Below are 24476 nucleotides of genomic sequence, written 5' to 3'. Positions count from 1 at the left end.
CATTTTGAAGCAAGTCACTGAAGCAAGCATTTTCTCTTTTGCTTAGGTGTGAGATGAGCTCTGTCATGATAGCTTCCACTGGCGTCTCTTCTTGCTCACACTGTTGGTAACACAGCTTGACAAGTCCCATGCCAGGGGAGAATGTAAAGAAAAGCTTCTGTCCACAGTACCAAAGGTCCAGTTTCGGGAGGCTGTGTATTCCGGAGAGGAGAGCGACGGGCAGATGGTGGCGACGGTGTACCGGAGCGGCGACCTCAGACACAAGTCTACAGTGCGCTGTTACAGTCGTCAGGCCTCTGCGCAGGTGGCCGTGGACTTCAACGAGCGACCCAACACCGATGCCTCCATCATCTCATTCTCCCCTGGTGCGTCCAGTATTCAAATCACCGATCAGATCTCTGGGCCTTGTTCAATCTACCCGTCTATCTATAGACTTCTTTGAGTCTGCTTGAGAGAAGTGCTTTTTTGGGCATCACTGAAGCTTGAATTCTCTCTCTGCACCCTGAACAAAAGCCGAGAGCTAACTGCTTCTAAGCCTTTAAAAAAACAATAGAAAACAATAGACAGGTGAGAGTTCTATAAATAAGGTGCTACAGTCTTTCATGTCCGTTCCTTTTTTCCCACGTCTGCATCGCTTGACGTGTGCTGTCATCACCGTTTCTCTTCAGGCGAGGCAGAGAAGCCCTGTGTGCTGTCACTAGTCGATGACTCGCTCTACGAGGAAGCAGAAGAGCTTCGCTTGGTCTTAGGAAGCCCAAAAAGCGACTCACAGTTTGGAGCCTCAGTCGGGTCTATGAACGAGACGGTGTTGAAAATCAAAGACACGGCCGACAGTAAGTGAGGTGACGCTGCAAAGGAGCAAATGTGCGACGACTGAAGTGGAACTGAATAAGCAGGTCTTTTCATTTCGACGTGTGACGACGAGTTCATCCCTCTGTTTCTCTTTAGAACCCATCATCCGTTTCCTGGAAAACAAGTTCAGCGTGAGTGAACCCAAAGAGGCGGGGGCCTTGGCAACCATTGGGGTCCCTGTTGTCAGAGTGGGTGACACATCCAAGGTGTCCGTCGTCCGTGTTCACACCAAGGATGGATCTGCAGTGTCAGGAGAGGACTACTACCCCGTGTCTCGAGGTAGGATGAGCCGCCGAGGACGTCGCCAAGCCACCGTCCTGCTTACTTGCTCCTGCTGTTTGTTCTTTCCACGGAGAGAAACACTCACGAGTGCAGCTCTGCCGGGTGTCCAACTTGTCTCCGCCTCATCCTGTGAAGGGGGGAAAGTGGGCAGGGCTTTTTAATTTCAACTTAAAGGGGGGGATCATTTCTCCGAGTGTCTTCTGAAGGCGTGGATTCCTGCGGTGCTCTCAGCCAAACAAGGTTTCAATATGTCGCCGAAGCAAAGCCCCACGCGTCCAAATCAATCCATTTGGTCGTCCCTCCTTCAGTGGCTGCCAGGATGCTCCACTCTGTTGCATTTGCAGCCAAGTGTCTGTGTCTGTGTGTCTAGACGTGGAATTCAAAGAGGGAGATACGGAGCACGTGGTCGAGGTGGAAGTGCTGTACGACGGGATCAGAGAGATGCGGGAAGCCTTCACTCTCCATCTGAAGCCGGACGATAACATGGTGGCTGAAACGCAGGTCAGGAATCGTTCATCAGTCGCCAGCTGCTCTGACTTGAGCCACTCTGGTGGACACCAGTGCTGCCAAGCCATCAGCTCCAGACGTCACACTGCTGACATGGAGAGGGAAATGAAGACCATTTGAATTTGTCTTTTCAGGTCACTAAAGTCATCGTCTACATCGAGGAGACCAACAGCGTGGCTGACGTCACCTTCCCTTCGCTGCCCCACGTGGTGTCGCTGCTCCATTACGATGACGTCGCCGCTGCAGATAAGCCCCACCCCCCTGCGGGCTACCCTGTCATCTGTGTCACAGTGAGCCATTGTCTTGTCTCTAACTCTGGAGTCTGGGTCAGGTTAGGTGAGCCTCAGATGAGTCAAGTCTCCAGTTCCAGAGAGGATTCATGCCTTCCGCTGTCATTGTTTGTCAAATGACTTCACAAATGAGCCTGAAAGTATGACCTTGAAACAGAAAGACAGGCACTGTGTGAGCAGGGGGCCAGTCAGCACAATGAAAGGGCCACATGTTCTCTCTTGCATGCCAGTCTCGTCATACAGCCGTCGGTAAGGTCCGGCAGCGGAAGGCACGGGGGCATGTGACCGCCAGTCAGTCATTTTGCAGTCGGCGACTGCGAGAGACACTTGTGAGAAAAGCAATGCTGTTGATGGCTGCGATCGATACTGTGTGACACTGAAGATCAGGGAAGATCGAAGGTCTGTGAGGGGAGCCAGACTCCACTCCATGCTGATCTGATCATTTCAGACTGTTGTTGGCAGCCGTTCTCCTTCCATGTTTACAACCTGGGAACCCAAGGAGGCGACTCATTTGTCCTCACACCTGGGGATGTGTTTACAAAAACTTCACCATGAGATTCAGTTATATTTCACATGGTGAGGAGCTGCGCTGACGCCTGGGGGCCACATTTTGTTTTGGGGTTTTTTTTGGCCCAATCTTTGCAAGATGATGTGACCATCTCTCATGGGACCAGAAGGAGATGCACATCTCCTCTGGGGTTGCCTCTGTTCTATGTGGCAGTTGATGGATTCTGCTGAACTCTGACTGAACATAAAAAAGTCCAGCATGAATCTTTTCTAAACTCCACTTTTGTGATTCCACTGCATTCAATTCAACACATTTTCCTCTCATGTCATGAAGAGAGCGCCGTTTCCACTGTCGCCGACTGGCTGGTTCTGTCCGAGGCCTCCAGACTGTGTGAGGTGGTTTAGTGGGGCGCTCACTCTGGTGTGTGTGTGGCGGTGTGTGCTGCCGCATCATGTCGTGTGGGAGACTCAGGGACGGTTGAAGACCAGTCCAGCTGCTGGTTGGAGGGAGTGGCATTTGTGCTGACGTGGGAAAGCAACAGGCTGCAGTACTGAAGACGGTGGTGTAGTGTAGCCCAATGGCAGATCCCTGGTGGTCATGTCAGCATGGAAGAAAGTCAGCTGCCTCAGTTTTGTTGCATAATCGGTTCCTGCTGTTCATAAGTGATACAACTTTGGCCTCTAAATCGGTCAGTTCAAGTGTCAATGTCAAGTCCAGTTGCCTTGCCGTTGCTGCGTCCGGGTTCACTGAAAAGCTGAGGTTGGTCTTGCTTCTGTGCCGCAGGCCTGTAACACCAGATACCCTGACTACGACAAGACTGGCTCCATCTGTGTCAGCGAGCACATCAACAACACTTTAACACGCTACCGCTGGCTCATCAGTGCCCCTGCTGGCCCCGATGGAGTCACCAGTCCCATGAGGGAGGTGGACTTCGACACCTTCTTCACCTCCTCCAAGATGGTCACGCTGGACTCAGTCTACTTTCAGGCTGGATCTCGAGTTCAGTGTGCCGCTCGGGCAGTGAATTCGAACGGGGACGAGGGTTTGGAGCTGTCCAGCCCCATTGTTACCATCAGCCGGGAGGAAGGTAGGCTGCACCTCCGAACAACTGGGTGGTCAGAACTAAACAAGTGTGACCCTGACAGTGTAGAAGAGCAGCAGAGCTGACTCACAAAATACACAGCACTCAGAGAGCGCGGACTTCTGCCAAGCTGCTCACTTCCACCCACATTTTCTCCCACGTTTGCTACCTAACTATGTATCTATATATAATGATATGAGCTCCGACTCAAGCCAGCTGGACTGCAGTGTTGGGCAGGAGCCTCCCAGCTGCTCAGAGAGGCATCTGGTCACCAGGCTGTCGCATGGCACACGTGGGCATTCGCTCACACCAATGGACAGTTAAGAGCCAGCCATTCACCTCTGACTGGGAGGAAAGCGGAGTGCCAGGAGAAAAGAGAACACCTGAAGTCCACACAGAAAGGGCGCAGGTTGGCACTTAGGCTGCAGCTGACTGGAACATTTGCTGAACATCGAGGTGAATGGTGTTGACCCAGACAACACAGCAGTGGTTTTGAAGGAAGGAAGCTGCAGAAAATGCTGGTTTGATGCCTGACTTTGTTGACATCCTCTCTCTCCCCGGACCACTGAAGGTATGTGTCAGCCTCGGAAGATGGGGACCGTTGGTGCCGAGCCCTTCTCTGCCAAGCTGCGCTACACTGGAGCGGACGACCCCAAGCACCCCAACCTCATCAAAGTGACTGTCACCATGCCTCATATCGACGGTGGGTAAGCCGTGACGAAAGAGGGCCGCTGTGGGGAGCGCCACGCCCCGGTGTTGCCTGTGCAGGCTGGTCTGTGGGGCTCACCACCTTATGCTCTGCCTCATCTGCAGCACATGTCTGCCTTCATCCTTGTCCTACTGCCAAGCTCCAGCCAACCTAAATCCTTGTTGTGACCTGGAAGCATTGTAAACCAGCGCCACATACCCAAAACATGAATAGGGGTGGGTGGAGGGGTCAAACCTGGTGACCAGTCGCGTGACCTCTCTGACACTGACCACCACATTATTAGCTCTTACAGCAGACCAGAGGTCTGGATCGAATATGCGCTGCTCACAAACACAGCACGTTTCAGAAAACCAACCCAATAGACACCTGGGTTTTTGAAGTGCTGTCTTGACGTTGGTGAGGTGTTGATGAAGAGCCTCCCTCTCTGCGCCCTCAGGCATGCTTCCCGTCGTCTCCACTCGCCCCCTCATGAACTTTGAATTGACCCTGAGCCCGGACGGGACCCGGGTTGGAAACCACCGCTGCTCCAACTTGCTGGATTACGACGAGGTCACCACAGGTCACGGCTTCATTAGTGCCTGGACACGCAGCCCGGAGATGTTGGGCGACACGGCGCCGTACCAGTTCAGTGGACCTCTGCGGGGGAACAACACGCTGAGGTTCTACCGCAATCTCAACCTGGAGGCTTGTCTGTGGGAGTTCACCAGCTACTACCACATGTCCGAGCTGCTGACCGACTGTGGTGGCAGCATCGGGAGCGACGGACAGGTGGGCGCCTCTGTTTTTCTTCTGCTCTCATTCGAATACAGCTAGAGATAGGTCTTTCATTCAAACGAGGCCGTCCTGACTTTGGTCTCCCCATGGTTTCACACTGTCTTTGCCTTCCTGTGTTTTATACAAGTAGAAAAAAAGGATCTGAAATGGAGCCAGAAGTATCACGGGATGAGAATTGAACTTCCAAACCTTTGTTTCATCATGTTCAAGTCGACTCAGCAGGATCCAAGGCAGTCTATCAAGTCATGGAAGAAAGTCCCACGTTCTTATGTTGCGCAGTTGCAGATCTTTGAGTTGAGTGTACGCAGAGCAGCAGAGCCTGCGGCTCTCGAGCTGTTGACAGAGAGCCGTGAGTGGACCGGTCACCACCACAGCCGGGAGCAGGTGAACTCTTGAGGGCAGCCATGACACCTCCAGTGCAATTTGTCTCTGGTGAGACACTGGACCGTGCCCAACTATTAAGGCCTGCGGCGCAGAACTGTTAAAGCCATTCCTCTTCAACTGACTGATTTGATTGGAAGTGCTGAATGAACAGAAAAGACTCCCGAAGGAAGCAGTCAGACCAGTCGAGGAAAAAGACGCCTGCATCATTGTCACAGTGCTGAGGTGTCAGTCAGTGGCTGTTTGTTGTTGATGCTACAATGACTTCATGGCTGCAGTAGTAGCACTAGTACTGAATGTAAATAGTGAAATAGTGAAGCTAAACCTTTATTTGTCTCACTAGTGACAATTCACGACATCGCTGCAGCAAGTGGATGACTGAGCAAGTGCCCTTGACCTGGTAAACAGTGCACCTCGTGAGGGCAAAAGCCAGTTCCAACTGGCCACGGTCATGGTGCTCAGGGCAGGTTTACAGGATAGGACACGCTGTCAATGGGAAGTGCCCAAACCCTGAAACATGAAATGATTCGTACTTCGCCTCTCCCCAATAATACGTGTCACAAACCTCAATCTGTCATGCGTGACATTGACAGTGTCATTCAGAAGATGCTACACTACCACTGCTAGCGTTAGCATTGTTTGGGACAGTGGCAGTTGTTGCAGTACAAGTGACATGAGTGGTGCAGAAAGTGGTGTAGAAATAAATAATGGGTTCCAAATTAGTGAAAGAAATACAAGCATGTCCACAGGTGTCAGCAGCGCCACCTCCTGGCTTTTTCCTGTCCAGCCCACTGTTGCTGGCTGGCGTGGGAGTGACAGTGAAGAGATGTTTCGCCAGGCTGCAATCCTGTCTCACTGGCGCCGTTCATCGTCGGCGTCACATTCATGATCCGACAGCTCTTGGCTTCTCTCTCTGTCGACAGGTCCTGAACTTGGTGCAGTCTTACGTGACCCTGCGTGTTCCCCTCTACGTGTCCTATGTGTTCCACTCGCCCGTGGGCACCGGGGGCTGGCAACACTTCGACCTTCAGTCCGAGCTGCGTCTCACTTTTGTCTACGACACCGCCATCCTATGGAAGGACGGCATCGGCAGCCCGCCGCAGGCCGAGCTGCAAGGTGTGACACGAGATGGTGTGTGGAGACGGGCTGGGCTCGACTGACCCCGCGTGTCTGTTCAGGTGCATTGTATCCCACCAGCATGCGCATCAATGAGCAGGGACGGTTGGTGGTGAACTTCCGCACCAAAGCTCGGTTCCGCGGGCTGTTTGTGGAGGCTCACTCTGGAGGAAGACTCAGGAGGGCCGGTGAGATCTGAAGCATGTCAATGTTCCAGCCTGTCTCTGTCCGTCATCCTTTGCTTTGAGTTGGACCTCACCTGTCGTGACATCAACAGAATTAGTGAGACTGAGGGAGGGTGAAGCTCCATGTTCAAGCCGGGGCAAGAAGTAGCTCTGAATGGGCCACCGCCTTTGAGGACTTGGCAAACAACTGCATTTCTTCCTCTCAGCTACGTCCGTGTCATCCATGGTGATGAGTGTGGACCACCCTGGCCTGACCTTTAACCTCAGCCTGGTGAGGAGCGAGCCCACCTACAACCAGCCGGTCCAGCAGTGGACCTTCACTTCAGACTTTGCCGTGAGTACTAATGTGAAGTACACGCTTGGCCGTGAGCTGCTATGTCATGTGAAGCTCTCTCTGTAGGTGAGAGACTACTCCGGAAGCTACACCGTCAAACTGATCCCCTGCACCGCGGCTCAGAACACGGAGTACACGCTTCCTCCAGTCTGCAGTCCCAGAGAGCCGCTCACCTTTGACCTGGACATCCGCTTCCAGCAGGTAACTGGCTTGTGTTGACGGAGACATGGCCTTGTCACAGCTGACCACTGCTTCCTCAGGTCAGCGACCCGGTGGCGGTGGAATTCAGTCTGAACACTCATCTGTTCCTGCTGTCCAAGAAGAACTTGTGGCTCTCTGACGGCTCCATGGGCTTTGGTCAGGAAAGCGACGTGGCCTTCTCCGAAGGTGAGACCTGCCCTCTGGACCTCCAGAGATGAGGAGGAGGAGGATAACAGATCTGACGATCTCCTCAGGGGACACCATCTACGGTCGCGTCATGGTGGACCCTGTGCAGAACCTGGGAGACTCCTTCTTCTGTAGCATTGAGAAGGTTTTCCTCTGCACCGGTGCCGACGGTTACGTCCCCAAATACGACCCCACCAAGTTTGAATTCGGCTGCCTGGCAGACTCTCCCTCGCTGCTCTACAGATTCAAAATACTTGTGAGTGCTCGTGCACCATGTCGTTGAAAGCCTTCCGCAGCTCATTCAATGGTTTTCATGGCTCCAGGACAAGGCGCAGCCGGAGACCCAGGCTCCAGTGTTTGGCGACGTCAGCTTTAATGCTTTGCTGGCAGTGGACGACCCCGCCGCCCTGTCTTTGGTCCGACAGCCCGGGTCTGACGGCTTCCGGCTCAACTCCACAGCCATGTTCCAGGTATCACACCTTTGCTCCTCCATCTGATTTGAAATAGAAACTGGTGAGCAGCGCTTTAGTCAAGAGATTCCTGCTTTAGTTTTCAGTGGTCCTCCTTGAGGGAACAATGCTGATTCAGATTAGGTGAGACTGGCCTTTACTCTTCCCACACACGGACGATGACTGGATGGAGGCCAGAACAAAGTTGTGAAATCAAGAGCTTCTCAGTTGAAATCTTCTCTGAATATAGGTTTAAAGTGGATGTCTTCATTGCATTCCAGCACATTTTCCCTTGATATGTTTTACATCATTTTTTCTCTCCGTGACACACCAATCCCTCCACCTCTGAAATGTGTTGTTGTGGTGACACGTCTCACAGGTGGCGGCCGGCCGTGAGTGGTACATCCACACTATTTACACGGTCCGGTCCAAAGACAGAGCCAACGGAGGAATCGGAAAGCGGAGTCTGGAGTACCACGCTTTAACATCCAGCAGCGGTCACCGGCCCCGACGGTCCGTCGACAGCCAAGCTCCGCGCATCGCTGAGGAGATCGGCGTCGACAACAACCGCGGCACCAACATCATGCACATCGCCTTGGACCGCACCAAGCGAGGCGCCGGCGACTGGCCTGTTCAGTCGGCTGTCGGGTCGGAACACAGCGAGCCGCGTGCGGAGGAGCATGAGGAGAGCGTGCTGACTGTGGTGGGCACGCTGGTGGGTCTGCTCGTGACTGTCCTCATCGTCATCTCCCTGGTTCTGGTTCTGCGGTGCAGACGGAAGGATGCCAAGGAAGGCTGGCGAGACGGAGTGCAGGAGGCGGTGAAGGGCTCCGTCAGCAGCGAGCCCATGCTGGTGGTGCGGATGCAGGACTGTCACAACAGCTCCGAGGTCTGAGTGGACTGGCGGATGGACAAAAAAGGAGTTTTCTTTTCTTGTTTTTTTGTTGTTTTTTTTTACCTACTATCGAGTTATTTTTAAGACACCAAATGTCCCACCTTCACTGTCCCTGAGGTGATGCACCCGTCACTGGGAGGCCTGCAGGATGAGGTCGTCGCTGCCTCCTGCTTCTTGCATCTGAACCTGTGGCGTCTGCTTTTCTTGGTCTTGTTTCCACCACGCCGGGACACTGAAGCGGGCCAGCCTCCAGCGTGTGGGCAGAGCCGCGTGTCATCCCGCCCTCAGCAGGCGGTGACAAATGCAAGCGCGCCTGCAGATGTTATGACAGATGAAAACAAAGACAGCAGAATGACAGTGATGCAGTCGTCTTTTCCAACAGAAACCTTATTAGGACCAGACACTCAGGGGACGACGCGGGTCAGAGAGCTATCAGTCGGATGCTTTCGCTGTTTTCATTGTTCAGCACTCAGAGCTTGAGCGACGCTTCTTCGTTCTCTGTCTGAATTGTGTTGCCTTTGTTATGTGTCTTTGGCCTGACTGGAATCAGGTTAAGAACTTGGAACCTCCGTTTTCTCAGTCAGTGTTCGGACCTCAGATACCTTTGCATTTGTTCCAGGTATAGATGACTTTGCTCACTGCCAGAAGTGTTTATGGTTGACTTGTTTCCTTTGATGCGATTCATGCACCGTCCTCACCTCATCTGGTTAAATGTGTACTCTGCCTGCTGTCACTGGTCATCACGAAGCCAATCCAAACTATGCAACGCAGCGTTCCCTCCACGGCCAGTTCTCCACGTACGTGACAGCTGGGGCACAATCAAACATGATATTCACTATGTGTCTTTTTATGGAGGAGTTTTTACATGAATAAATATCCTTGCTTCCTGGTAAGTTATTTTCTGTTTCACATTTTCACTTTATGTACAGTCAGAGAATGTCATTTAGATTCTGTGTGTGTGTGTGTGTGTTTTGGCACACTTGACTACCCACCTTCTTGTGAAGATATTTTGCCTTGGGAGGAAATAATGGCCGGTCCTCACAAGGTTCAGCGGGTGAAAACATTTATTATTATTTCAGTTTGGTTACGAGTCCTGGTTAAATTAGCCATTGGTTTGGACGGTTAAGTTAAGGGAGAGAGGCTGGGGAAGGGGTTATGGCCATGTGAGGTCCTCACAAAAATACCAAACAACGTGTGTTGAAGCCTTGTCAGGCATAGCAAACTGCTGCCTGGTTGAGAAGGTCCATCTACAGATACGGTGGTTCTTATCATATCTGGGGGAGAGACGTACCTCCAGTCTACTCTACTGAAGCTGGCACCAAAACACCAACGCTCACATGTATAAATCTGGAGCCATTCACTGTGGCTAGTCCCACCTCCCAGAGTTGTGAATTTGAGCTGCGAGTGTTAAAGTATGTATTATTGTTATGTGTTCTCAGAAGGCCTCTCCATAGTCTTTGCCCCAGTCCGTTTGAAATCGGAATGAACTGACTTTATAAAATCATTATTATTGACTTTTTTTGTTTGAATTCAAATATCAACTTTTGAGTCGGTACGTTTCACCGCATCGCTCAACCCTGTGATTGTCCTCTTCTCGGCTCCAGTGTACGCCACCACCGTCAAGTCGAGCTATGCACCGGAAGCACGACAGTCAGACCGCAGTACGCTCAGCACTTTAGCCGCTTCATAACAGTAGACGGACTCAATGCAGTCTTCAGACTTCAGTCTGCCTCCTGCTCGGACACCATGCAGTGGTTCGATCGCCGTGGTTCAAGCCTTCAGCTGAGGGTCGGAATATTGACTGGCAGTCAAGCGCCAATTCTAGTCCGCCGTGGACGTGGCGTTAGCGCGTGAACAAGTAAACAAACACAGATCCGGTCATGTCGTTCCTTCCTTGTTTTGGAGACGGTGGGTTTGGTTTTGTGGCGGGGTTTGCCACTCACCGGCTCCGTGAGATGAGTGCACGCGTAAACAATACCGGCAACACGACGACTAAATGTGCAATTTAGCGACTTTGCGATATGACACAATGGTTGTTTTATTTTGACTGGCGTTCTCGCGGACGCAAAGCGTCTCCTTTACTTCCTGTAAGGCGCGCTCACGTCACGTGACGGACGAAGCGCGAGCTGATTGGTCGGACTGGCGCAGGCGCCTACTCAAATAGGCACGAGTCCCGCCTCCAGCTCGTCTTCCCCTTCCGGCTGGTGAGCCGCAGCCCGCCCGACCTGATAACAACATGGCGATGGCAGGAGAGAACGAAGAGGAGCTGAAGAAAGAACTCACCTGCGCCATTTGTCTGGACTACTACAAGTGTCCCGTCATTCTCAAATGTGGCCATAACTTCTGTCAAGCCTGCATCACGACGCACTGGGATGAAAATGGCGAGAGCTACGGCTACCAGTGTCCCCAGTGCCGGACGGTGAGTGACTCCAGGGCGAGGGTGAGTCCACGGCATGCCGGTTGAGCGGCGGCTCTCTCCTCGTTGCAGGTGTTCCCCAAAAGGATCTTCACCAAGAACTACCTGGTGCAAAGTCTCGTGGCTAAACTGGACGACTTGAACTTCCTGGCGCCATCCGAGTCCACCCCCCTCGAGGAAAAGGCTGTTTGTCGAGAGCACGGCAAAGAGCTGAAGTTCTTCTGTCAGGTGGACCAGAGGCCCGTGTGTGTGGTGTGCAGGGAGAGCAAGTCCCACAGGTGGGCTCCCCCCGCCCTCCTCCTGCTCCTCTTCCTCCTCCTCCTGCTCCTCTTCCTCCTGCTCCTCTTCCTCCTCCTCCTCCTCCTCCTCCTGCTCCTCTTCCTCCTCCTCCTCCTCCTCCTGCTCCTCTTCCTCCTCCTCCTGCTCCTCTTCCTCCTCCTCCTCCTCCTCCTGCTCCTCTTCCTCCTCCTCCTCCTGCTCCTCTTCCTCCTCCTCCTCCTCCTCCTCCTCTTCCTCCTCCTCCTCCTCCTCCTGCTCCTCTTCCTCCTGCTCCTCTTCCTCCTGCTCCTCTTCCTCCTGCTGCTCCTCTTCCTCCTCCTCCTCCTCCTCCTCTTCCTCCTCCTCCTCTTCCTCCTCCTCCTGCTCCTCTTCCTCTTCCTCCTCTTCCTCCTCCTCCTCCTCTCACCCTGGTGCCAGGTCGTCCACTGTGGTTTCCTGAGTTCCGTGGTGGTCTCCTAGTGGCCGGCGCTCAGAAGGGCTCGAGAGAGTCGTGAGCTTTGTGGTACGGGTCGGTGACAAGTTTGAAACAGATGCTGAAACGCTGCCTCCAGTGATTGGAAGGGGCTTTCACATTCTACTAGACTAGACTGTTCTGTGGTGACCCCTGGAACTTGGTGGGCCATGTTGGACAGTTTTGCCCCATCGACTCCTAAACAGCTTTCCCAGTCTACAAGCAACAAAGCCGCTTTGATGTTTTGCTTATTTCCATATCAATAATACAGTCTTTGTCCTGCCTGAAGAAGGTCCTGCTCTGGCAGTGTTCCACTCAGGAGAACAAAGAGTGTGTGATCCCAGTAGCAAGATGTCCTTGGAGCTGACGTCCGCTGCTAATCGAGTGTCCCTGAGAGCTTGTTTACATGACGACTGCTCTTCTCTCATAGTTGTGATGAGTCATCTGTCAGTGCGTATAAAATACTGTTGCTCAGAGACAGTCTTTTTTTGTTTCATCTCTTCACTGGCTCTTTGGGAATATGAATCCTTGCTGGAAGATGAAAGGTACCAGAAATGGTTTTCTCCTAAAGTATCATCGCCTCTTTGTAGAGAACACTTTGACTTACCTGAATGATCTGTTGAGTTTTGTTTGTGTCCGTGTGAATGTACATTTCAAGAGTCGGAGCCTTTTTGAGTATGACATGAATGAGTTGACTCCAAGTTCATAAAAATGTGTGTGAATGCACTCAAGCGTCCTCACACCTTGGAAATCCACTGGCTAGCTCAGACCAAGTGTCCCTTGCTTTGTGCTCTGCCAGTGTGGCCCAGTTGTGCTGCTGATGTAGTGACTTCATGCCAGTCAGTTGGGTGGAGGGGCCTTGGATGGAGGAGTCAAGGTAAGGCTGACGCAGACTGTGGTGTGTGGTGGTGATGCACAGTGTCATACCTGGTTTCCTGAGTCTTCCGCCATCTTTTCGTGACCTTGAAGAGCAAGGTCAATCGGCCATGGCCATGCGCTTTGACTTGGTGTTGCTTCTTGTAACTTGGTGAGACGTGGATGCTGGAGGCTCGCGCTGCAGTCCTGTCCAGTAATCCCCGTCTCCTTCCTGCTTGCAGGTTTCATGCTGTGACCCCACTTGCTGAGGCTGTTGAGGACATGAAGGTATGTGTCAACACTCAAGCCGTGCACAGCTGTCCCATCAACGAATCGCTGGGGATGTTGGTGGCTAGTGGTCTTGAGTCTTTGTGACGGACAGAGAGTGACCCGAGCTGCTGCTGTGTGTTTGTCAGATGACGCTACAAATGCAACTGAGGGATCTCAACTATAAGAAGCACCTGTATCAGAAGGTGAAAGGCGCAGAGGAGAGGACGAAGAGTAACCTCCGGGTGAGTAAAGAAGCCAGTGTCCTCTCTCTGTCTGGGAGTGTGTGTGTGCGTGTGCGCGCTGCTGCCCACACCCTCTTCCCCAAAGGTCCGGTCTCCAGTGTGTTGTTGCTAGGATACGGCCAGTATCTCGCAGCTCTTTCTTCTGCTTGACTTCTCGTGAACTTCATTATTTCTCTTGTTAAAGTCGGACCTGAGCCCAACGTGAGCCCCGTGGGCCACGGACGGCTCAGTCCGACGGATGGCTCCGGTCCAGTGTGTGTGTCGTGACAGGTCTGGAAGGGTCTTCGGTGGGGTCCTGTGCCCAACATTGGGATGAGTAGAGACTTGATGGTGAGGCTGGTTTGTCTGTGAGCAGTGGTGCTGCAGGAGCCAGCTGCACTAAGTCACACATTTGGTACATGAATATTCATGTGTCTCCGTGTTCGCCGCCGGATGACTCATCCCACTGTTGGCTTGTGGAATGGATAGGCCGCTTGGCCACCATGTCTGGCGTGCACGTCTGAGTGGGCTTGTTTATACTGCCTCGTGGGGACCTTTTGCCGGCCCCCACAGGTCCAAACCTCCGTTTCACTTCAAATGAACTGGGTGATTGTAATTGGCTTCCAGTCTGATCCAGAGTCCTGGCTCAGGTGTTTTGGAGTGAGAGGCTGGGGAAAGGGTGGTGGCAATGTCCCCACAGGGGTAGCAGTACAAACGTGTGTGTGTGTGTGTGGCGCTGCTGTTCACCCACTCCTGCCTTCTCAAGCACAAACATTTTTCCAATGTTTTAGCTGCGGAAACAGAGGCTGAAGGAGAAGATCGAGGCAGACGTGGGGTCGCTGGTCCGCTTCCTGCTGGACGAGAGGGACTCCATCCTGGACAGCCTGGACGCTGAGGAAGTGAGTGTGATGAGCGTGGTCAACGACAACTTGACGGCCGTAGAGGAAGCCTCCGCCAGCGTGCAGAAGACCATGGAAGGCATCTACAGCCACCTCGGGGCTGACGTCCGCACGGAGGTGAGCCCATTGGCGTTTGGCACCAGCTTCTGTATGGCTCTGCTCCCGGCGACTCGTGGGCTGAGGAGTGACTCCGTCTGAAAGGAACCTCTTCCTCCTCCGTTCTAGCCGTCGCTCGCTTTGAGAAACGCTAAACGTGTCAGCGGTGCGGCGCCGTCACCTGTGCCATGTGACTTCGGTGTCCAGCTGGAGCCCGGTCGGTTAGCTTGTGTGTGAGGATTCTCTGCATGTGTTTGGAATGGAATACGCTCACTAGCCATTCCTGCGCGCTCGCGAGGTCGACTCCTCTGAGCTCGTGACGGTTGGTTGAAGTCGGCAAACCTTGGGTGACAAGGCCAAGGCGTTTGAGGTGGTTTTGGGGTGCGGTGGACGGATGTGGTTCTCTGGTTCTCACTGGTCTTCTCGTCCTCCAACAGAGCCTGGCCAAGCTGAGCGACGAGTAAGTAGCAGGAAGTAGTGTGGCCCCTGCTGTGATGTGGCCCCCAGTGACGCGGCTCTCCTCCCCACAGTTTGCTCAGCCGCTCCCGCTTCCCCACCCTGGAGCCCACCAACTGCCAGACCGAGTTCACCGACTTCACAGGTCCTTTCCAGCTGATCATCTGGAAGAAGATGATGCACCTGCTGCACACCAGTGAGTGGCGCTGGCAGTGGGCCGTGTCAGCGGCTCACAGGCCTCTCACCACCCTTCTTTGTGCTTAGTGCCTCAGAACCTGACCCTGGATCCGGACACGGCCCACCCAAACCTGCTCATCTCGGACTTCGACACCAAAGTGGAGGAGGGCTGCGGCCGCTCCAACGAGCCGGACTTGCCGTCGCGCTTCACGCGCTTCTACGGCGTCCTGGCCACGGCGCAGTACAGCAGCGGGCAGCACTACTGGGAGGTGGACGTGAAGGACAAAGGGGTGTGGTACCTCGGGGTCACCAACGAGTGCAGCAACAGGAAGGGCTTCATCAGCCTCACGCCCTCTGCTGGCTACTGGAGCATCTGCCTGCAGGACCGCCTCTATGCCAACGGCGAGCACGGCCGCTTCACCATCGCCGACTACTGGAACTCGCCGCGCGTCGGCGTTTACCTGGACTACGACCGCGGGCGCGTGAGCTTCTACGACGCCGTGACCATGAAGCGCGTCTTCATGTTTGAGACTCACTTCACGGAGCCAGTGACCCCGTTCTTCAGTCCGGGGAAGAACGACCCGTACAGCCGGATTCAGATCTGCCACTACTACTGAGCTGCGTCCCAGTTGGCCCGTGCGCTCGGACTGGCGCTGGCCCCGCCGCCGCCGCCTCAGCTTTTCTTCTGCGAGGAGGCCCGCGTGACTCCAGCTCACGCTGCTGTCGGCGGCCAATGGAAAGCAGTCGCCGTGGTGGCCTCTCCAAGTCCGCGTCACTTCTAGCCTTTTTTTATACGGAGTGCCAGCTGGTTTACTGACGTGAACTTGGCTTTTCCTCCGCGTTCTACATCCGTGTTTCGGTTCACTTCACAGTTTGTTTTTTTTTTTTTTTTTTTAAGAAGCTTTTACTGATTTTAGTGGAAGGTGAGGTTGCAGAGCTCCTGACTGTACGTGTATTTCCTCTGCTTCTTCACCTCATGTGACCTGCTTGTATCCTCTGCTGATAGATAAAACCCTTCTCTGAACTGCCTGTGATCTGCTTCTTGCTTGACTTCCATCCCGTGACCCTCACCGCTCCTTTGTTGGCGCCCCCTGCTGCCCTCATCACTGGGTCAGGATGGGTCGCTTCAGAAAGCAGCCGCGGCCTTGAAGCCGAACACTCATGAGGTGACCTTGGAACCTCGGGCTCGGGATGGAGCATGAGCGGAACAACAAAGCTCCACAGATCAGATCCTTTAATATTGACACTCATGTAGCTGGCCGGGGCCAGAGATTCTGACTGACTGGGGGCTGCGAGTCATGTGACATGTGAAAGTGTGGCTCCGCCCAAGGACCTCACGCAGAGACTGAACAAATCAAAACCAGAACGCAGACTGAGGGATGTGTGAGTAGCAAACAGTGCAGAGAGCGTGTCGCCCGGGAAACCCACTCACCAGAAGCTGCTCAGTGTCCCGTCACTTCCATCACACAGCCTGAGGCGGATGTTTCAGCAGAAAAACATGGTAAACTCAAGAAACGACCGGTCATTCTCATCCCAGTCAGTGTTGACCATAGTGCCACACACAGTCCACAGGTGAGGCGCCGTGGCTCGTGTTGGTACCAGGCTGGCTGCTTTTCATGATCCTGTTGGGCTTATGGATGACAGTCTTTGGCAAGCAGCCGAGCGGGAAGAAACCCGCCCGCCACTCATGTGATGCACGTGCTGAAGGAAGCGTTTCTCCATGGCACTGCCACCGCAGCTGAGCATGGACCACCAGCTGATGTCCAGAGTGTGTGAGGGATGAAGCGGTCCAGGAGACGCCAGAGGGGATGATGAGCGGCGGCGAGCCTTCCTCTGGGCTGGAGAAACACCTGGACTTGGCGAGCTTCTACTGCAGGTATCTGTAAACCTTGAAACAGTGGTTCCCTGAGTCTGCCACGTGTCCGTCGGACGTGAGTGCGAGTCCCTGCGGCCCGTAGAGCGGGTCGGCTGACGTGTTGATGTAGGACAGGAAGGAGCCGCTGCTGTCGAACACCTGAACACAGGTCAGACCTTGGACGTGACTCAGCAAGTCATCACACCACGCGGACGGTGCTTCCTCCATGGCTTGGATGGCTCACCTGCATCCTGCTGTTGCCCCAGTCCGCCACGATGATGTTGCCGTTGGCGTCCACTGCCACGCCAGTGGGGGCGTTGAACTGACCGTTGCCTTCGCCGTGAGAGCCGAACTTGAACAGAAGCTCGCCGTCTGCGTTGTAAACCTGCGACAGAGCGCGTCATCTCACACCCAGCCTTCATCCCTTCCCAGCTAGTCGGGGTGACTGGTGCCTACCTTGACTGAGTGATTGTGGAAGTCGGTCACGATAATTTCGTTCTTGTTGTTCACGGCAACAAAGTGGGGGCCTGCGAGGACAGAGCGGAGCGTTCAGGCCTGACACGCCATCGCTGCTGCGTCATTCACAGGACTGTGTCGATCCAGAGCTGACGCTAAGGACGCCAGTCGTCACGCTGAGTCACACACCGTACTTACTGAAAACGGAGCCAGATTTATTATAGTTTGGGCCGAGTTTGTCTGAGTGGAGGGAAACATGGGGGGAACAGAAAGACAGAAAAGAGGTGGTCAACATCTCTCCCCCTCCTGGCTTCTACTCAGCTGCCGCCTCTGGTCCTCTGTGTCGGCAGGTGGCGCCTGAACACCCACTGACTATCGCTGTCCATGGCGTCATAGCGAGTCACCTAACCCTAACCCTAACCTCCCATCCTCCTCTGTGGAAGCCACAGATGGGAGGGACTCCGCCCCCACGGATGCTAGGTCTGTCACTTTCACTGCACTGGTTTAATGGAAGCAGTCGGTGGGAGCAAGAACCAGAAATATGTGATGAAATGAAAGATCATGACAACGTTTGTAGAAGCGTTTTTCACCCTCAGGTGAGACCCAGGTGAGAGCGTGTCAGGTGTGGCGCGGGAAAATGATCCAGCGTCACCTCATGTGTCCGGAGACAGAGGCGGCGATATGATGCCATGAAATCATGACAGTGAGAAGGTGTGGAGGAGCAACCAAGGTGAGGAGCTAACAGAGCTAACGGCTAACCTGACCTGTCTGACTTCCACTCAACTGTATTGATGCTCATGGACTGTCAACGTCTGCTCTGGGCTCTAAAAGGTGGCTCTGAACAACGAAACGCACCACCAAATACATGTGAAGAGAGAAAGAATCACTGTTGTTATGAAGCAAGTTCAGGCAGAGAAGCCAAGGATTTGTCTGGAAACTACAGTCACATCATACAAAAGAGAAGTGATCCCATCCAAACAGTGATTTCAAGTCAGTCCACACATCAATGAACCATGATCTATTTAGCCGTATTGCCGCCTCTTTCTGGACACACGGGAAACAAAGACAGGAGCTGCAGTGTTTCACCAGTGAAGAGGGAGTTTCTACAGGACTTGAAGTGGCCCAGGTTCCTGTGGTGGTGTGAACCACGGCTGCTGTGGCCAGAGAGAGGGTGAAGAACACTGCACTACTGAACCACCTGAGCAGCGACGCTCATGTGACGGTGCCGTCCCTCACCTGCCAACTGACGGTCAGATGTTCCTCTGCCCCCAAACTTGGTCACCAGCTTCCCGTTGGACTGGAAGATGAAGACACAGCAGGCTTTGTTGTCCACGACGATGATGTGTCCGTTCTTGTCCACCGCCACGCCCTTCGGACCCATGAGCCGTCCGGCGCCGATCTTATTCTGCTCCGAGGGAGGAGGAGCGATCAGTCAGGAGAAGCTGCCCAGGCGCCTCGGGTGGACTTCACCTTGAACTTCCCCTCAGAGGAGAAGATGCTGACCCAGCGGTTGTCGTAGTCGGCCACCACCACGTCCCCGTTCAAGTCCACTGTGACGCCAGTGGGCCTCTGGAGCTGCCCCGGCGTCCGGCCCCTGACTCCGAAGCGCATCTTGAACTGGCCGTCGTTGGAGAAGACCTGGGACAAAGGTGGGAAGGATCCAGCAGGCAAGACCTCTCCGCCCGCCGGCGCCGCTCTCACCTGGATGCCCTGGTTGTTGCTGTCGGCCACCACCACCCGGCCACTGCTGGACGCCGAGATGTCCTGCAGGTTGGTGAACTCCCCCTTCTCTCTGCCACGGCAACCTGGGCCACAGCAGTCAGAACTCAGCTGTCCCAGCCACTCAGGGCCGCGGGCGGGGACTGCACTCACCCACTCTGTAGATGAGCTCGTCCTCAATGGGGTTCTCCTTCTTCTTGGTGGCGCTGTACATGCTGGAGGGCCGCCGCACGGCCTTCAGCCGGACGTGTCCCCCGGTGCCGCTGGGAGACTTCACCCTCCGCTTCACGACGTCCGGTGACTGGGGGACGTCCGACGGCTTGAGGGCCCGCAGGCGGAAGGGGCTTCCTCGGATGGCTTGGCCGTACAGCGTCAGAGAGAAGGAGTACTCTCCCTCTGCCCGCAGCGTGTAGCTCACCTCGTAAGTGCCGTTTTTGTTGTCGGTGATTTCAGGCTCTGCCGCTCGGCCTCCGTCCGCAGAAGTGATGTCGGCCTGCAGGACGGCGTTGCCTGTGCGCACCAACTCCCCGTCCTGCAGAGGCAACAGCGTCAGGCGCCGCAGGACGGAGAGGTGGACCAGAGGACGCAGACGAGCCCAACCTCCTGCCCGTCATTGACCTTGGCTTGAGAGATCTACAGCCAGAAGTTTGCTTCTGATGGGGTGGGATTCCATTGAAAAACTAATGTCATTCATGAGACAATTTGCGGTTAATTAATCTCAATGGCTGTATAAGAGTATTTGCCACATTATTCAGTATGAATGAATCTGGAATATGAGTGAATCATTTCACTCATATTCCAGATTGTTTTGCCTCAGTTTGACAATGAACCTCCATGGTGTCTCTAGTCAAGTCTTTATCTGACCTGATTTAGACTAGAGCTCTTTTCATGTCTTGGAAATGTTTGTCCATCCAGAGTGGTGGAAACCCTGGACATTGTGGAGTGAGAAACCTCCCTGAACCAAAGCCAACAGCTGCTTTGGTTCAGGGAGGATCCCTCCATGTTTGTTGTTGTTGTTCTCATCCCAGCTGCATCAGTGGGATCAGTGGAGCAGGAACTCCTGCGCTGACAAAGCTTCACTGCTGTCTGCAGAGCACACACTGTTCAGTTCAATTCAGTGAACACGTTTTTTGTCATTCACAAGTCCCACCACTAGTTTCTGAACGTGCACCACATCTTCCTTTATGACTGAAGAGTGAAATGACAAACGTAAGACTCCATCAAAGCCAGAGTCCTCCTGTACCTGGTTCCGCTGGACTTTTGGGGCTCAGTTCTTGACATTTTTTCTCGGTTTGTGGGTGAAACCTTCAGAATAACTGGGTTCCACTTTGGTTCAGGGGAGTCATGTGTTGGAGGGTCAAGTTTAGGGGGAGGTCCCCACAAGGACAGCGGTACGCGTGCGTGTCTTGTTCCTTTGATCTGTGTGGATGTTTAACTGACACGGATAACTGGGGAGATCAACATGAGGAGCTTGATCTTCCCACTTTCCTGAAGGCCTCTCCACCTTCGGCAGCGTGAAGGCTCAACCTGATGTCCCAGTTAACTTCGTACGTGAAAAGGAAACGTTTACTTTGTCCTTTGTGGTGACGGTGATGGTGTGGTGCTGCCCAGTGACGGCGTGGCGAAGGCCCTCCCCAGTGGCGACGGACGTGTGAGCCACCGCCGCGGTGGTGAGGAGCACGCCGAGGTTCTGGATGGACCGACGCAGACCTTCGCTCTCCACCTGAGGAACGGGTGCAGAGGAGACGCAGGAGTGAAGCCGGCAGGACTCCACCTGAGCGGCCACCCTACCTGGCAGGTGAGCTGAGCGTTCTGCTGCGGTCTCTCCGGAAAGTCGTGTCTCGCCAGCGCCGTGACCCGCTCGCTCATCTGTTTCTGAACCAGCAGCACCTTCGGCGAGGAGAGGCGCTCACGAGCGGCTCGCTGGGACTCGGCGGCGCACCTGGACTCACCTCGGTGGCACTTCCGTGGCTGAGCGCCTGCTGGGTGAAGCTGCAGCTGCTGTGGATGTGCTCCCGGCCCTGCAGGAGCGAGGAGAGCTGCGCCTGGAGGGAGAGTCACCTGGGCCCGCCCGCACTCCAGCCGCCACTCACCCGCTGCTTGCTGCTGCAGATGCTCTCCAGGTCCATGACCAGAGCGCTCTTCCGCTGATGCAGAGCCCGCTCCAGCTCCTCGAAGCTTCTGCTGATTTCCGACACGGCGTCATTCTTCCCCGCTCACCAGCTGGATGGCTGCGCTCAGCTGCGGGAGTCTGAGAGAGCCGCCTTCATCCATCCGTGTGGACGGGAGCCGGCCGAGCCGGGCCTCACCTGCTGTGAATGGCCTCCAGCTGTGTCTTCAGCGCCGCCTTCTGCTGCTCCACGACGTCCCGCAGAGGAACAGTCAGGTGCTCGCCGTGCTCGCCCTCGGTGCAGTCCGCGCACATGGCGGTCTCGCAGGACTCGCAGTAGAACTCCATCACCTGCAGGTGGGTCAACAAGGTCAAACTTCACCGAAGCGGTTCACGGCTGAAGATCCTAAAAAGACCTCACACCCTGTTTCATTCCTGAGGTTGGACCTCCATCTCACCTTGCCCTGGTGATTTGGGCAGCAGAGAGGTTTCCCTGCAGCGCCGGCGCTGACTGACCCCAGAAGACTGCAGGCCTCCGCTCGCGAGCACTGGGGCTCTCGCTGCAGGACCTGGCCCCAGAGAAGCCCAGCGTCAGCGAACAGGTCACAAGCCTGGGCGGCACTGAGAGCCACTTCAGGTCTGAGACAGATGACAGGCACTGGGAAACATGCCGCAGAGCCGCCCTGCCAGTCACTGCGCTGTGAAAGAAAGCAGGGCTGGATCAAACCTCCATGAGGCTGGTGATGAAGAAGTTGTTCTGAAGAGCGCCCACTCCTTGTTCGGGCAGAATGGAAGTCTGTGGACAGACGGGACACGAGAGCGTCAGGGACTCTGGAGGGATGTAGTTCTGAAGACAGCTGCGGAGATGGAAGCAGGTGAGCGGTCAGCCGCAGCGCAGTGACCCCACATCACACGTGAAGGTGATGGAAGTCAGCAATGGCTCGGTCGCCTTTTCACCACTGTGACTGGCTGTCTCTCTGACCTTACTTTCGTTTGTTTTCCTTTATCATCAAATTCTTCTTTGTTATTCTCATGACACTTGATTCTTCACCATCGAGGCCAGTGGCTGGACCGTGAGCGACAAGTGTCCTGGGCCGTGAGAGGCTGAGTCTGAACCCATGAGCCACGTATGGTGGCAGCAGTGAGTCAGTGAAGTGACTTGACAGCTGCACATCTGTGATAGTCACCAACTATGGAGAAGTTCTTGGAAAGAAACAACGATGAAGACAGTGGTGGCGCCCCCTACAGTACACACTGTTCACCTGTTGGAGCAGCTTTGAAATGGTGAGACTTTCATTTACACTTCACTTGCATCTTCTTTGGAATATATATTGTTTTATTTTATGAGATTTAGACATGGTTTATCATATTTATTTTATTCCGTTTTTCCAATTATAAAAAATAAGTGTATTTTTCTTCTTTTCTTCTTTAGTGAATGTGATGAACATGACCTGCACCTGCTTCTGCTGCTGGTTGGACTTTTCCATGACAAATAAATATCTGTGCGCTGGTCACATGGTTTCATGTCACTTCACAAGGTTTTGCTTTGTTTACGTGTCAGTAGATTCAATATGGTTGTTGATCACAGATGAAGTCAAGAGTCATGAGTCACTTCTGTGGAATGGCCCCGGGTCCATTTGTTCTGGGGAAGGTGGCCCAGCTCACGTGACATAGAGTGTCATAGACGGTTGTATCAGTCACGGAGGAGAACTCATGCCACACGAGCTGAAGCTCCAGCGCTGAGAACAAGGCTCAGCAGGAGTGGCTCCGCTCTCTCAGGTAAAAACACGCCGTGCCTTTGAGCAGCATCTGTCTGAAGCAGATCGCCTCAGCGGGGCTCTGGCTCGTGTCCACTGTTTGTGCTGATGTTATCCCTGCTGTTTTCTCCATGCCTCCCCAGTCATCCTGCGGGTGTCCCCTCAGCCAGTCCAGACCTCACCTGCGACTGTGTGCTCCTGGGTCACACAGCAATTTGCTCGGAAGCAAAGGAGCTCTAGCCAGTGACCTTGACGTTCATCATTTGATGTGTGCTCCAGAGAGACTGGAAGCAAGTGAGCTCTACCTTTCACAGAAGGTGTGCAGACAGGGCAGCACTTTAGGGCTGCGGTAGTGATCCAAACAGATGCTGCAGACCAGAAACTGCTTGTCTATCTGCCGCACCACAGGGCTGGAGCTCGCCGCCTCCCGCGCCGCCATTTCAGCCGACGTTCCCCGTCAACAGCCACGAACCTGCAGCCAGACAGAAAGACTTTCAGAGGGGGACCAGGGACGGGAGCCAGGAGAGGGCTTGAGCTCCTCCACCAGCACAACACTGCCTCCGCTGTTCACCGTTAATCCCTGCCACCTTCAGGCCTGACTCAGCTCCACCACATCTGCTGAGCACAAGAGAACAGGCGCCACTTGTTAGGTGACGATCACCATGAACTGGCTGAGTCATACAGATTCACGCTCGGATGCTCTCATCACACCAGGCTTTTGGCTAAGACGGACACTGAAACATCCAGGATGGGCCCTCCATACCGTCCAGGATGGGCCCTCCATATCGTCCAGGATGGGCCCTCCATATCGTCCAGGATGGGCCCTTCAGATTCAGCTCATGCTCTTCCACCCGTCCACCTGCAGTGGTGACACTCACTGGTGGTCCCTCCTCACCACTGCGACTGCAGCTTAGACCAAATTCTTCCACTGTCACTCACTGCAAGTCCTCTGACTCTTCTGAATACCTCCTCATCATGTTGCCGCGCCCCAGAGGAGCCATGAACATTGCTCCTCCTACTTCAGCTGCTCTCCCCATGAAAGCAGCGTTTCCCGCCCGGATCTATCGGTGCATGCCAAGATGTGCCCCACCTTCATGAGAGGTGAGAGGTGAGTGGAGCGGGATGCTAACCTGGGCCGATGAATGGATCGGGCCTTTGACAGAGCTGAGCTGAAACCAGGGGCCTCCCTCTGCACTGGGCTCCACCGGGGCTCCAGACTGTTTGTCCTCACGGAACAAGGCCCCCCGACTTTTCAACTGTGAAGGTCAAAGGCCGGCCCAGAGGAGCACAGCAGAGGTGGACCTGAGTCCCTCAGTTGCACCGACAACAATGTGGTGGTTGAATCATGGAGCAACAATCTAGCGGCCGGAGGGTGAGGTGGGGTGTGAGGGAGGGGAGAGAGAGAGGGAGAGAGAGGAGGGAGGGAGAGAGGAGAGGGAGAGAGAGAGAGAGGAGAGAGGGCGAGAGAGAGAGAGAGAGAGAGAGAGAGAGAGGAGGGAGGAGGGAGAGAGAGAGAGGAGGGAGAGAGAGAGAGAGGAGAGAGGGCGAGAGAGAGAGGAGGGAGGAGGGAGAGAGAGAGAGGAGGGAGAGAGAGGGAGAGAGAGAGGAGGGAGAGAGAGGGAGGGAGAGAGAGAGAGAGAGGAGGGAGAGAGAGAGAGGAGGGAGAGAGAGGGAGGGAGAGAGAGAGAGAGAGGAGGGAGAGAGAGAGA

General features: G+C 54.4%; 3 protein-coding genes across 6 annotated transcripts in view; 2 read left to right on the top strand and 1 right to left on the bottom strand.

The window, feature by feature from the left end:
* LOC128748307 (FRAS1-related extracellular matrix protein 2-like) overlaps positions 1–10884 on the top strand; it is a 34301-nt gene extending 23417 nt beyond the window's left edge. The window contains exons 9-25 of one of the 3 annotated variants that reach the window (XM_053846948.1): positions 168–365; positions 669–833; positions 949–1131; positions 1505–1635; positions 1776–1931; positions 3223–3526; positions 4092–4223; positions 4666–4997; positions 6308–6500; positions 6563–6688; positions 6892–7019; positions 7086–7220; positions 7280–7406; positions 7475–7662; positions 7730–7876; positions 8235–9639; positions 10821–10884. In XM_053846948.1, coding sequence (XP_053702923.1) covers positions 168–365; positions 669–833; positions 949–1131; positions 1505–1635; positions 1776–1931; positions 3223–3526; positions 4092–4223; positions 4666–4997; positions 6308–6500; positions 6563–6688; positions 6892–7019; positions 7086–7220; positions 7280–7406; positions 7475–7662; positions 7730–7876; positions 8235–8750 — 3161 coding nt within the window. In that variant the 3' untranslated portion in view covers positions 8751–9639; positions 10821–10884. Of the gene's footprint in view, positions 1–167; positions 366–668; positions 834–948; positions 1132–1504; positions 1636–1775; positions 1932–3222; positions 3527–4091; positions 4224–4665; positions 4998–6307; positions 6501–6562; positions 6689–6891; positions 7020–7085; positions 7221–7279; positions 7407–7474; positions 7663–7729; positions 7877–8234; positions 9640–10820 lie in introns of those variants that run through there. The other 2 variants (XM_053846949.1, XM_053846950.1) reach the window with 2 other exon arrangements.
* A 27-nt stretch (positions 10885–10911) lies between these two features.
* trim47 (tripartite motif containing 47) lies at positions 10912–15894 on the top strand. Of its 2 annotated transcripts, XM_053846958.1 has the most exons (8): positions 10912–11169; positions 11239–11444; positions 12994–13039; positions 13168–13263; positions 14034–14258; positions 14675–14697; positions 14768–14889; positions 14958–15894. In XM_053846958.1, the coding sequence occupies exons 1-8, from the start codon at positions 10987–10989 to the stop codon at positions 15485–15487; spliced, it is 1431 nt and encodes a 476-aa protein (XP_053702933.1). In that variant the 5' UTR covers positions 10912–10986; the 3' UTR covers positions 15488–15894. The 2 variants fall into 2 exon arrangements, with proteins under 2 accessions (XP_053702933.1, XP_053702934.1); XM_053846959.1 differs by lacking the exons at positions 10912–11169; positions 11239–11444 and adding an exon at positions 11844–12441.
* Positions 15895–15949: 55 nt separating this feature from the next.
* On the bottom strand, positions 15950–23209 carry trim3b (tripartite motif containing 3b). Its single transcript, XM_053846962.1, is given in 16 exon segments — positions 15950–16884; positions 16970–17110; positions 17182–17252; positions 17380–17421; positions 18418–18586; positions 18652–18819; positions 18883–18986; positions 19054–19432; positions 20471–20623; positions 20692–20790; positions 20853–21114; positions 21116–21151; positions 21210–21361; positions 21469–21579; positions 21738–21867; positions 23073–23209. Coding segments are annotated over 16 exon segments (2298 nt in total). The 5' UTR covers positions 23207–23209; the 3' UTR covers positions 15950–16737.
* Between the last annotated feature and the right edge of the window lie 1267 nt (positions 23210–24476).

This window comes from Synchiropus splendidus, chromosome 17 (genome assembly GCF_027744825.2).
Source record: "Synchiropus splendidus isolate RoL2022-P1 chromosome 17, RoL_Sspl_1.0, whole genome shotgun sequence".
Taxonomy (NCBI): Eukaryota; Metazoa; Chordata; class Actinopteri; order Syngnathiformes; family Callionymidae; genus Synchiropus; species Synchiropus splendidus.
The sequence above is the reverse complement of the archived record's forward strand: the minus strand, read 5'-3'. Positions and strand labels throughout refer to the sequence as shown.